Below are 13,411 nucleotides of genomic sequence, written 5' to 3'. Positions count from 1 at the left end.
CCCTCTCCTCTCTTTGATTGACTCAATGTAAAGTGGTGTAGCTGTCCTTGGACTAATAATGGTGGCAGGAAGAAGAACTCTGTCGACAGGAAGTAACGTGCTCAGATTTCCTGCCATAGGTGTGATGCAGGCAGGCAGAGATCTACTTAATCTTCCAGCAGGAAATAACGAGGTATAGTTTAAGGGACTGTTAACTGAGTTTAAAGTTATTCTCCATCTCCAATTATAAATCACTATTCTTTTAAAGAGAGTTACCGGTAATGTATGGTAGTTGAACTGAGATTGCAGTTTTATTGAGACATTTTTTAGGATTAATTTGAGACCTATCAGATGTTTTTACGGTGTATATTTGTCCAGCAAAAACGCAAATTCAATATTTAAAATCATCGTTGATTATCAATTTTGGAGGGAGAATTTTAAGAATCGGTTTGATAAAAATTATTCAAAAACGAAGAAGAAAATTGTAACAAAATTTTTACAGTAAACTAAGTAGATGTCTATAGGAACATATTTCTTATTGGAAATTTGTCAATAAATCCATGTTAGAATCAATTGTTTCTTTTCATCATCATATTAATTTAATTCTTTATTTAATTCTTTATGAATTTGTTCGCAGATTTCTTCATATCCTTCAAATGCCGTCTTTTCATTAAAAATTCCAGGAATTCTACAGAAAATGGTTTTGACCAATGAGACATTATAGAAACCAATGGCTGAATAAGATTACTTATTTTCGATGATAAGAATTGATTTTTATTTTCTCAACCTCTTTGTAAACAACAAATTAGTGTACTGTAGTATTTTTTGTTACATTTTTGTGGTCGGCATAAAATAATTTGAATAAAACCGATTCTCAAAATCATATCTGCAAAATGGACAATCTATGAGGATTTTAAATATTGCATTTGTGCTCAGCTGCAAAATTTTTACACCGTAAACACGTCTAAAAGGTCTCAAATGAATCCTAAAAATTTTTTCAATAATACTGCAATCTCATTTCAACTAACATACGTTGCCGGTCACTCCCTTGAACGTTTTTAACAAACGTCTTTCTAATACATAAATAAATTACAGTGTTACAAATATAAAATGTTTTCTTTAGAATCCTGTTCCCTTGCAATCAGAATGGATAACCGGACTCAGCAGTCAAGGGTTTTTAAGTGTCAATAACATTTTGAAAGACCCTAAAACCACCCAGGAACCAAACCATAATCACATTGAAAATAATGATTTTCAGGTCAAAAATCATTACCAAGACATACTAGATACAAGTGATTTTGAAGATAGCATTGAATTTGAAAATGCTGGAGACAACGAGGAAAGTGATATACATGAAAAAAGAGGCATTGTGCGTGAATCTGAAAATTTTCTTGACGAGAGAAATTACTTTTCACGAAGTGATCTAAATCCTAGTCTTTCAGTTGACAAAACTAAATCCTTATTAATTGACTCGAAGTTAAAAATCAAAAATGATTCGTTAAATCCACCAAAGAAGATCCTGGATGAAAATGCGGGAAACACAGTTCCTCGAATCAAGAGTGATATTGCGCTTGCAAGGGGGGAACAGAATAGTCCTGATTTTAAGCATGTCATGCACTACAATCATCACTTTGTTCCACACATAACCAAGGAAAGTCATGACATTCTAAAAACCACGTCAGTGCGTTTCTTTTTCTTTCTTCTCCTTCGAGCGTATAATAGTTAAAATCAGATTTTAGTTGGAAATAAACTTAAAGGGACTGTAGTTGTAATTTCTAAACACTTTTTTAATTGTATTGGTCATCTTCAAAAAACAATTCTTACACTTTTAATCTTTCTTTATCTTTTACAGTATTTTTTTCACAATGAAATGAGCTTACTTATTTTTTTCTATTTTTTCTATAAATGCCGCATTTTAGTATTTTTCTCCATGTAATTAGCTAGCACGATTTTCTTTTTTTTTATCAAATTTTCTTGAATTTTTCTTCAAATGTCATATAATTTTTAAATATTTTTCCCTTAACTAATTTTTCTAAAATTTTTCTATGAAAGTCGTATTTTTCAGTATTTTATCCCATGTAATAAGCTAGCATGATTTTTTTCTTAATTTTTTTTATGAAAGTCCTGAACGTTTTTGCACAGGATATTTACAAGCCTGGATATCTGGTTTCTAACCACCAACTCTGTGATTCTCCAATAAACCAGACAAATTTGACCGACAGGTCTCCTGTCGTGCTGGTCATTCTGGTGATTTCTGCGCCCGGGCATACAGCAGAAAGACAGGGGATCAGGAAAGGGTGGGGAAGACATAAACATCGGGAAGATGTTGTTTTTGCATTTCTGATTGGTAAGTTTTTACATAATCAAACCATACAAATAATAATTATTAAAATTCTCTACACAACATCTGCAATATCTTTAAAACAAATTGGACATAAATTTTAAATATTGCTGCTAAGAATTTGTTGTATAAACATAATCCCGAATGCTTTAAGTCGATATTCATTGCAGGTTTTAATTTATCCCTTAGTTTCAACTATTCCTCCAGGGTAGGATTAAATAAATTTGAATAACGAATACAAATTTGATTAATCTGCAGATTAACAGAAGATCAAAATCAGGCAATGATCGCTATTTTTCAAACAGGTTTTGCAAGTCTCAGCCCTACATAAAATGTTGTTAAATAGATTAAAGTATACGTTTATATTAAGATATTTGAATGCTGATATAAAAGATTATAGCTTGTGAATCCAGCTTTGCTAGAAAACCAAGCACGTTCCTTACAAAAGTGAACATAATCAACTTAGCACTTTAAACCAAGCTAAGCAAAACCTTGTGGTTCTACCGAGTTCCTTAATCACGGTAAAATAGCTGAGTGGGTCAACTTTTGCTAGGAAAACTCCAGGCAAAGCTGGGTCTCAAAGCTAGTGGATATAATTCAAATTCCAACGCTATTTTTAAGGGCTCCCCGGGACGGATAAGGAGTTGGAGTCGCTGGTGCAGGAGAACCAGAAGTACGGCGACATCATTATCAACAAGAACGAGGATGTTTATGAAAACCTGAGTTTAAAATCACTGTCAGGGCTGGACTGGTTTAAACAGTTCTGCTCCCATGCCAGGTAACAAAATAAATACTGATAGTGACCCTCTATACAAAGATGGCAATGCCCGATTCACAACGATACTGTTGAAACCGTTATCTGATAATGATGTCAAAGATCTTTTTTATGGCGTGAAAAGTATTAAATTTTGAAAATTAACCCCCATCGTTTCTGATAAAAGTTTTTAAAAATAGAAACATAAATAGCTTATTCATTCGTGATCAGCCATTGGTTTAAAGGGTACTATTGTAAATTGGAATTGTTAAACATGGTATTGACAGTTACCATTTTTAGGTTTTTGTTAAAAGTTGATGATGATATGTATGTACAAGTTGACAGGCTGATAAGACTTCTCAAATCCAAGAAACAAAATGACAGGTTGGAAAGTTGAAAAAATATGATGATTATTATATACACTGATAATGATATTACTTTAGTTCAAAAATCATGAACATCTATTTCAAGCTTGTTTTAATTCTTAAAAAAAAAAATTTTTTCTTCTTTTTTTCCAAAGTTTTTTTTCAGGTTAATTTTGGGAAATATATCTCGGGGATGGAAACCTGTCAGGAATCCTAAATCTAAATATTTCATCACTCCACAACAGGTAAAAACCATAGATAAATAAATAAACATAGATAGCTACGCAAAATCACCAAGAATTGTACAGTCCGCGAACTCATACTTCTAGGGGTCAAAGTGTACTTCAATGATAAGCGGGGTTGTTTGGCGTTTTAATCGATTTCATAATTATTAAACCACTCAGGAGTGAATTTTATTTCACAGAGCAATATATAATATTGACGAGAACTGAAAAAGGACATGAGACGGACTAAACTAATTTAAATTTATTTCTACAGAACTCATGTACACCACAAGTACTCAATTACATAAGAACAGCCAATGTTCACAACCGACCTAGTTAATCTATATATTAGAAATATCTTTAAAACATCTCTGTACATTTATATATTTCAAGATGAAAAATGTCGTCTTATGCGCAATCTATCTTTATCTATGTTAAAAACACTCAACCTGCAAGAGCAGTGTAAATCCCAGAAATTGGCACTGGTTTAGGGAAGACGACATTCAAATTATTACTTAATCTCTTAAATTATAAACATGGACAATTAGATTTTACAAATTTTAAACTTAAACTGTACGCCATTTGTAAGTGAACTCTTGTGTTTATATTTCATCATTGTTCTTTGTTGAAAATCTGCACTTGAATCATTTCTACAAGTATTTTGATATGGTGGTTAGTCTCTTGAACTAGCCTCATAGGAACTATTGATATTTTCACTTTTGTTCATATTGACATTTTTTGTTTTGTTTTTTTCAACATATTTGTTTTATTTGCATTTGAATGTTTATGTTATAATTTTATGCAAATAAAGTGATTGAAGTTCTATCTACTTCAATGGTCCTTGAGATATAATCTTTGTTCGAATTGCTACATTTGGAAGCATATATGTGGGTCGTCTTACTTAAACAAGAGTCAAGTCGGTTAGTGTTTGCAAACACTATACTAAAGGGACTGTAGACGTTATTTGTAGGTAACCCTCCATTTGAAAATAGGCATAACAATTCACAACAGTACCCTGGAAAGCTTTGTCTCATCAATTGAATGAATGAGATATCAATGTGTTTCTCATTGAAAATTGATTTTGTTCAATTGTGGTTAGAGAACAGTACTTGAAATTATAACGACTGTCCCTTCAATCTGCAAGTTTTTCATCTAGGAAAATAACAACATGGAAATATATTTTTTAAAGCCCTATCTCTGTAAAAGCAGACCTTGGAACCCTTTTAATAATATCTACCAATATATACAACTCTGTTTTAGTATTCTGAGGACATCTACCAATATATACAACTCTGATTTAGTATTCTGAGGATGTCTACCAATATATACAACTCTGTTTTAGTATTCTGAGGACATCTACCAATATTTACAACTCTGATTTAGTATTCTGAGGACATCTACCAATATGAACAACTCAGTATTCTGAGGACATCTACCAATATTTACAACTCTGATTTAGTATTCTGAGGACATCTACCAATATGAACAACTCTGTTTTAGTATTCTGAGGACATCTACCAATATTTACAACTCTGATTTAGTATTTTGAGGACATTTACCAATATTTACAATTCTGTTTTAGTATTCTGAGGACATCTACCAATATGAACAACTCTGATTTAGTATTCTGATGACATCTACCAATATTTACAACTCTGATTTAGTATTTTGAGGATATTTACCAATATTTACAATTCTGATTTAGTATTCTAAAGACATCTACCAATATATACAACTCTGTTTTAGTATTCTGAGGACATCTACCAATATATACAACTCTGATTTAGTATTCTGAGGACATTTACCAATATTTACAACTCTGATTTAGTATTTTGAAGACATCTACCAATATGAACAACTCTGATTTAGTATTCTGAGGACATCTACCAATATTTACAACTCTGATTTAGTATTCTGAGGACATCTACCAATATGAACAACTCTGTTTTAGTATTCTGAGGATGTCTACCAATATATAAAACTCTGATTTAGTATTCTGAGGACATCTACCAATATATACAACTTTGTTTTAGTATTCTGAGGATGTCTACCAATATATACAAATCTGTTTTAGTATTCTGAGGACATCTTCCAATATTTACAAATCTGTTTTAGTATTCTGAGGACATCTAACAATATATACAACTTTGTTTTAGTATTCTGAGGACATCTACCAATATTTATAAATCTGTTTTAGTATTCTGAGGACATCTACCAATATATACAACTTTGTTTTAGTATTCTGAGGACATCTACCAATATTTACAAATCTGTTTTAGTATTCTGAGGACATCTACCAATATATACAACTTTGTTTTAGTATTCTGAGGATGTCTACCCAGATTTTGCCACCGGACCAAGCTATGTTATAAGTGGAAACACAGTCAGGCAGATTTGTCAAAAATTTCACTATTTAATTTAAGATTTATTTTTTCAAGAAGCACAATATTTATTTTTTTTATTTTATAGTTATTAAATAGTTACAAAATATTAATTGAATTCTTTAAATCTTTAAACAAATTCTTTGGCAAAAAATTATGAATTTCCAAAATTTTTGAAATCAAATTTAGTTCTTTGTTCTCTAGTTCTATGGAAAAGAACTATCTTCACCTTGAGGTAATAAAGAAGGGGGAGGGGACGGGAGAGGGGGGGGAGTAAAAAGAGGGTGGAATCTTAACAGACCCTTAAAGTCTGCTATATTTTTGTATGCATTAAAGGGAGTGACCGGCTGTATAAGGTAGTTGAACTGAGTATACAGTGTTGTGGAAAGCTTCTTTCGGATTCATTTGAGACTTAGGATTTACAGATCTTTAATAAGTTTAATATGTCTCAAATGAATCCGAAAGAAGTTTTCCAAAACACTGCATATTCAGTTCAATTACCTTACATGGCCGGTCACTCCCTTTAATATTCCATTGTTTTTTTTAATTTGCGCACTAAGAAAGTAAAATTATTTTTTTTCACATTTGTTTTCAATATTTACCTTTCATTAAAGAGACTGTCGTTGGAATTTCAAGTGAAAGAGTTCAGTTGTTAATCGGGCGTTTTTTTTAAAATAGGTTCACTTGAAATCTCTTTTAACACATCATAAACTGACCCTTTAAATTGGCTCTTTAATTGAAGTTTGAACTTTAAATATGAGATTATATTTTAAATATGTTTCATGTTTTCGTAACTTAAATTACAAGAATGAAAAACTGAAAATTTTTAGAAGTTTAAACTTTTTGAATTTAATTCCTCTAATGAATCTGTCAGAAACATTTTTTCTCTCTTCTTGCAATTATTTTTTTTTCAAAATATTTTTACTTAAAAGAAAACAACAAATTATTTCATCATTTCTTTCAATTTTTTGCAATTTCTACTTTTTCCATACATTTACATACATTTACATGCATTTACATTACCATTAATATCATAAAAATTTAAGTCAGTTGTACAGTGTACCCATAATTTTGTGCAACATTTATTCAATCAGAAATTTATAATTTTCTATGGCCGAAATTTAAAGAATTTGAGCCGCGGCTTAAATATGGTTGGTTCCACTTAAAATCGGATTCAATGTTTCAAAATTTAAGCCGGTTTTGGGGGGATTTGAGACGCGACTCAAATTCATTAAATTCGGACTCTGATTCATAAATTTTCATTTAAAAAAAATGATATATTCATAAAGAAAATAAATGTTGTTAAAATTTAGATTTTCACATTAAATTTTAAGATTTAAATTCTTAAAGGGGATTAGCTGCCATAAGCGCCATTAGGATTGCAGTCAGATAATAAACTCTGTAGATGTTTAGCAGGTTAAATGAAAATGCGACTTTCGATCCCGATTTGGCCAATTTAACATTAACTTTTTACTTTTTTGCTTTTTTAATACTTTTTTTGTCGGTGGATGCATTTCTTATTAAAAAGTTCAACAACACCACTTTGTACCTTTCAAGATTACTGAATTATAGATCAAAACCTCCATTTCAAGATTAGTGAATTATAGACCAAAACCTCCATTTAAAGATTTCTGAATTATAGACCAAAACCTCCATTTAAAGATTTCTGAATTATAGACCAAAACCACAATTTAAAGATTTCTGAATTATAGACCTAAACCACAATTTAAAGATTTCTGAATTATAGACCAAAACCACAATTTAAAGATTTCTGAATTATAGACCAAAACCTCCATTTCAAGATTACTGAATTATAGACCAAAACCACCATTTAAAGATTACTGAAATATAGACCAAAACCTCCATTTAAAGATTACTGAATTATAGACCAAAACGCGAATGAATTCAAATTAAAGAAATCGAACGCTACAGAGTATAGAGGTTCAGATTCTTTGCTATTCTTTATTATTAAATCTATTTTTATAATGATTAGGATGTGTTTGTAACTGGTGTACTAGGAGAGCTGAACACAGTACAGAGAATTCATGTACAAGAATTTAAAAACAACGCTGTTAGGAACAAAATAGTTTTTTATGGATAACTGAAAATGATGATAATAACAATAATAATAATAAATAATATATAAGTTGTAATTTTTAAAGTAGATTCAAACGTCTTTTCCTCTTTTTTACAGTACATTTTTCATTTGTATTTTTTATCTTTAAATATTTTTGTTTGTTTGTAGAATTCCCGTAAGGTTCATGGGCTGTACAATAATGCATACAATTACAATACATAAGGTATTATATTATCATATTTTAGATAAATCAATATTTTTTTGTAATTCCCTAATCCTAGAATACTCTGTTTGAAAAGTATTGGAAAAATCCTTCCTTGCATCTTTTGTTTGTACAAATGATAGAATTTTAAAATGTCTAATTTTATATTTTTTCATTCTTAAAATGTTTGCAATTTTCCAGGTGCTACCAGAAGAACAAGAAGAATTTGAAGAAATGGCCAGCCATCCTGTATGTGGGGCAAAAAATCCAGTCCGAATTTGATCATTTCAAAAGACAATTATGATATTTAGAAATAAATTTTGAGATTTAAAATCCCTCTCTTGTTATAACCATATCAATAAATTAAAGTTTTGTGATTTTGATTTCAATTATTCTGTCATCTTAGTTCAAAACTTGCTCCGAACCGGTACAAGGATGCCAGTCCAGTTGTTACCGAACCAGCACGTCTAACGTGCCTAGTGTGTGATTGACCCAACGTACCAGTACGTCTAACGTGCCTAGTATGTGATTGACCCAACGTACCAGCATGTCTAACGTGCCCAGTATGTGATTGACCCAACGTACCAGCACGTCTAACGTGCCTATGTATGTGATTGACCCAACGTACCAGCACGTCTAACGTGCATATGTATGTGATTGACCAAACTTACCAGCACGTCTAACATGCCTATGTATGTGATTGACCCAACGTACCAGCACGTCTAACGTGCCTATGTATGTGATTGACCCAACGTACCACCACGTCTAACGTGCCTATGTATGTGATTTACCCAACGTACCACCACGTCTAACGTGCCTATGTATGTGATTGACCCAACGTACCAGCAGGTCTAACGTGCCTAGTATGTGATTGACCCAATGTGTTTTATGCAACAGAATTAGTCTGGCTGAAGCCTGAATTATTACATAAAGTGAAGAATTAAAACGGACTGTAGACATGATTTCAAGTGACCATCCTATTTACCATTTACAAGGGTACCCTTTGTGTGATTAAGAGTTCATAGGATGTCAATCATCTTCTGCTTTAAATTTGATCATTTGTAATTGTGGGTTTTCTGGGTGACTTGCGTATTTTTGTTTCACAAACAATATGGAAGAAATTGTCAGAATCAAACACTTTTCAAGCAAGAAACACGACGATATCTTCCAGAATATAGATCAAAATAAAGATTGAAAGGTCTGTTGTGAATTTGGTAGGCCCCTCTTTCAGCAGAAGGTTTTTTTACTTTTAACTTTGCTAATTTTCAAATTGCTGTAACTTTGCTATTTTTGATAGTTTTGTTGTATTCAATTTAAATTCACAATTCTAATACCAAAAAATGCGCAAATTCAGTTGTTTCATTTGAGCCATATTCCAATAGGGAGTTTTCTAAAGAAGCCAAGATTTAGATTGTTTAGAACTATTCTTCTGACAAAGGGTTAACTCAGCTTTGCAGGGATTATATTGTTAACTTTACCATAACTGTCAAGAAGACTGTTCCTGTTGTAAAAGGCTTCAAGAGAGCTAGTGAGATACTCTGCTGAGGGTTGCTAAAAATGTTTGTACCAGAGCCAAATTATGCAATCAAGAGGAAGGTGGCCATTTGAGTATTTGTTAATGAAAAAAATTTTAAATTTAATTTTAAAATAAAAAAAAAATCTTCTCAGTGTTTCCGTATAAATGAAATTTTAAATGAAGGTCGATTTAAAGTTACGTTCACAACTGTATAAGTCGAAACTTTTGCAAAAAATATCTTGGATTTATATAAAATATATCTAGGTAGTCTCTCTCTCTGTTATCAAAAATAGTCTATGCCGTGAATTTGATATTTTTGAATGTCGTCTTTGCATTCAGGGTTTCTTACAAGGAATTCACTTTGTCAGGGAGAGCAACAATGCCGCACTCGGCAATTCTGGTAAAATTAGGGTTTATTCCTAAAGTTTTCTTGACTCCCCCGGCCCCCCCCCATTTCTCCAAGAACACCTACCCTCTCTACCCCTCATGTTCTATAACTTTTAACATCTGTTAAATGCTATTGAATAAAATCAAAAATTGTTGAACATTGTCATGTTCGGAGCCGCTGTCCTAGCCGCGGTTATCCTTTAAAAGGAATTGATTTTTTGCCACAAACTCTGATTCGGTTATCGTAGACCTTTTATATTTCAAACTATAAATTCTGTTAGACTAAATAGTCTAAGTTTGAAATCTAAAAGGTTTTCACCATCAGGTTGTAAGTCCTATGTCTTCACATGATTATTAAAACGTTAAAATGAAATAAAATACGGAAATTATGGGAATGGGATTAAAAAGAATAATTTATTTTACCTCTTTAAGTTTCTCTATTCTAATGCACCTCTCTTGAGCTTTTTCAATATTAAGTTGATCGGATCCCAAAATCTCCTGAAATTTCATTTTTATTAAAAAAATTAAAACCATTTGTCAGAACTTCTATTCGATCATTTCTTGTTCTGCAGAGTTGAGGAAACAGCTGTATCATACAACAACAGTTTCATACAGGGGTACCCAGAAAACAGTGGAATAACTCTTTCTTTTTAGTACAGTAAAATCCTAAATAAGCCATATATAAAAAGAATTCATCAAATGTCGTATTCTTCACTTTCTGATAATAGAATGTTGCAGATATTTAGTTTTTTTATTAAAAGATTATATGGAGCTCTTTTAAAATGTTCCTGCATATTCATAGCTATTTATTTATTTTCGCAAATACTGAGATTTACGTAAAAAAGTATAAAACCCATTGAAAAATTGTCAAGACGACATTTGATATATTCTTTCCATGTATGGCTCATTTAGGGGTTAACTGTGCGAAATTATTTTTGTACTTTTTCTTATAATGTGCCCTTATCTCTGACTTATATTATACTTGTAAAGGAACAATTACAGAGTACAAAATCCAAGCCGATATTTCTACAAGAAAAACCGGAATTGACAATTAACTGTCAGTTTTTTGGTTACTACTGTACAGTGTATATCACCTGAAGCTGCTGTATCCTTTCTCCTTTATCCTTGATACTGAAAACATCATTTGAGTATCCTCCTGTATCCATTTTTCATTTATTATTAACTAGCTGATGGCCCGGCGTTGCCCGTTGAAAGTTTTTAAATAGAATTTTTAAAAAAGATATTAGAAGAAAAAAAATCGAAATTCTTTACAGTCCCTTTAAATGATGATTTAGATGAAGTGCCGAGCGTGAAGATGAAGTAACGTGCGTGAAGATGAAGTGTCGAGCGTGAAGATGAAGTACCGTGCGTGAAGATGAAGTGTCGAGTGTGAAGATGAAGTACCGTGCGTGAAGATGAAGTACCGTGCAGCGTGAAGATGAAGTGTCGAGCGTGAAGATGAAGTGTCGAAGTGCCGAGCGTGAAGATGAAGTGTCGAGCGTGAAGATGAAGTGCCGAGCGTGAAGATGAAGTACCGTGCAGCGTGAAGATGAAGTGTCGAGCGTGAAGATGAAGTGTCGAGCGTGAAGATGAAGTGTCGAGCGTGAAGATGAAGTACCGTGCGTGAAGATGAAGTGCCGAGCGTGAAGATGAAGTACCGTGCGTGAAGATGAAGTGTCGAGCGTGAAGATGAAGTGTCGAGCGTGAAGATGAAGTACCGTGCGTGAAGATGAAGTGTCGAGCGTGAAGATGAAGTGTCGAGCGTGAAGATGAAGTACCGTGTAGCGTGAAGATGAGGTGTCTATGATACTCCTGGGGTATGGTTTCTCTTTAGTTCAGCCGTTTGGCCAGCTATAGCGAACATATAAATAAGCAAAGAATCGATAAGAATCATACCAATTACTTCTACACAACTAAAGCCAAAAACAAGTGCTTGATAGTTCTATTTTGTACGTATACTGGAATACAAAGAAGTATAGCTTTAACTTAGTGAGGTGAAATCAAAGACTAAGACGTTGTGATACTTTAGACACCCAATTTTGAAAATTTATGAAAGGAATTGAGTCAAAAACTCAAATTTTCTAAACCTTTATATCTTTGCAACCTGAAAGTGTAAACCTTTGATATTTCAAACGTACAATATTTGATCTAACATAATTCATAGTTTAAAATGGTATAAATAATTTTTTCGATGATAGGGAGCAGCTGTTAATTTTTTTCAGCCACAGAAGTTCATAAATTGAATATACTAAACCAGTACAAAATTAGAAAGATTATAGTATAGTGTTTACTCGTACCAGCTCGTCTAGTGTAACCGTATGCGGTTGACCCAGCGCGTTTAATGCAATAAAATTAGCACGGGCAGCCGTAGTGCATTTGAATTTCCGGGCTGGGTCAACCTTTCCATGCAGTCTTAGTTTGTACTGTACCTAACAAAATGGACTAACCGGTGCAACAAGGTTGACGCGGTCAGGCTTTATGCTTCATATAGGTTGAATTTATTTTTATTAAAGTGGCAGATTTGCGGGTTAGGCGGGTGTGGAACTGTAGTGCAGCCTTTAAGGGTTTACTGTAATGATGAAATAATTAATAGATTCCTAAGCTTTCGATACAATCAGATAACAGTTTTCTGAAAAAGAAAAAAAGAATTTATTTAAACCCCTTTTGAAAAGAAAAATTCCTGGAGTTTTTAAGTTGAAACGTCTGTTCAAATTTTAAATTCGTTTTAATATTTCTTCAACTTCAATTTTTCTTTGATCATTCAAATTCAAGTATTTTCCATATGAATTCTTTATTTTCAATTTTCTATCTTAAATGTAAAAACATTTTCATATTTAACGCAAAAAAAAGGTTTAGCACAAAGATCTATTTGATAAAAAAGTGCTTTTAAATAATTTAAGAATGGAAGGAAAAACCATTAGATACAGTAAAACCCTTAATAACGAATACATCGGAAGAATTTATCAAATGTCGTCTTGACAATTTTTCAATAAGTTTTATACTATATTTCGTAAATTTCAGTATTGACGAAAATAAATAAATAGCTATGAATATGCTGGAACAGTTTTAAATTGTTCCATATAATCATTTAATTAAAAAACTAAATATCTGCAACATTCCATTATCAGAAAGTGAAGAATACGACATTTGACGAATTCTTTCGATGTATTCTTTATTAAGGGTTT

The 13,411-nt window shown here is 32.2% G+C and overlaps 1 protein-coding gene across 2 annotated transcripts in view; it reads left to right on the top strand.

The window, feature by feature from the left end:
- The window catches only part of LOC111699392 (uncharacterized), a 9,646-nt gene extending 946 nt beyond the window's left edge, over window positions 1–8,700 (top strand). Inside the window, exons 2-12 of one of the 2 annotated variants that reach the window (XM_023470064.1) lie at window positions 34–172; window positions 1,103–1,630; window positions 2,122–2,326; window positions 2,942–3,098; window positions 3,375–3,458; window positions 3,606–3,684; window positions 5,984–6,051; window positions 6,234–6,279; window positions 8,038–8,120; window positions 8,290–8,344; window positions 8,525–8,700. In XM_023470064.1, coding sequence (XP_023325832.1) covers window positions 34–172; window positions 1,103–1,630; window positions 2,122–2,326; window positions 2,942–3,098; window positions 3,375–3,458; window positions 3,606–3,684; window positions 5,984–6,051; window positions 6,234–6,279; window positions 8,038–8,120; window positions 8,290–8,344; window positions 8,525–8,605 — 1,525 coding nt within the window. In that variant the 3' untranslated portion in view covers window positions 8,606–8,700. Of the gene's footprint in view, window positions 1–33; window positions 173–1,102; window positions 1,631–2,121; window positions 2,327–2,941; window positions 3,099–3,374; window positions 3,459–3,605; window positions 3,685–4,964; window positions 5,059–5,983; window positions 6,052–6,233; window positions 6,280–8,037; window positions 8,121–8,289; window positions 8,345–8,524 lie in introns of those variants that run through there. The other variant, XM_023470065.1, reaches the window with a different exon arrangement.
- Window positions 8,701–13,411: the final 4,711 nt, after the last annotated feature.

The sequence above is a fragment of the Eurytemora carolleeae genome, unplaced genomic scaffold, assembly GCF_000591075.1.
Source record: "Eurytemora carolleeae unplaced genomic scaffold, Eaff_2.0 scaffold261, whole genome shotgun sequence".
Lineage (NCBI taxonomy): Eukaryota > Metazoa > Arthropoda > Copepoda > Calanoida > Temoridae > Eurytemora > Eurytemora carolleeae.
Note: the sequence above shows the minus strand (reverse complement) of the source record. Positions and strands in the feature narration are given on the sequence as shown.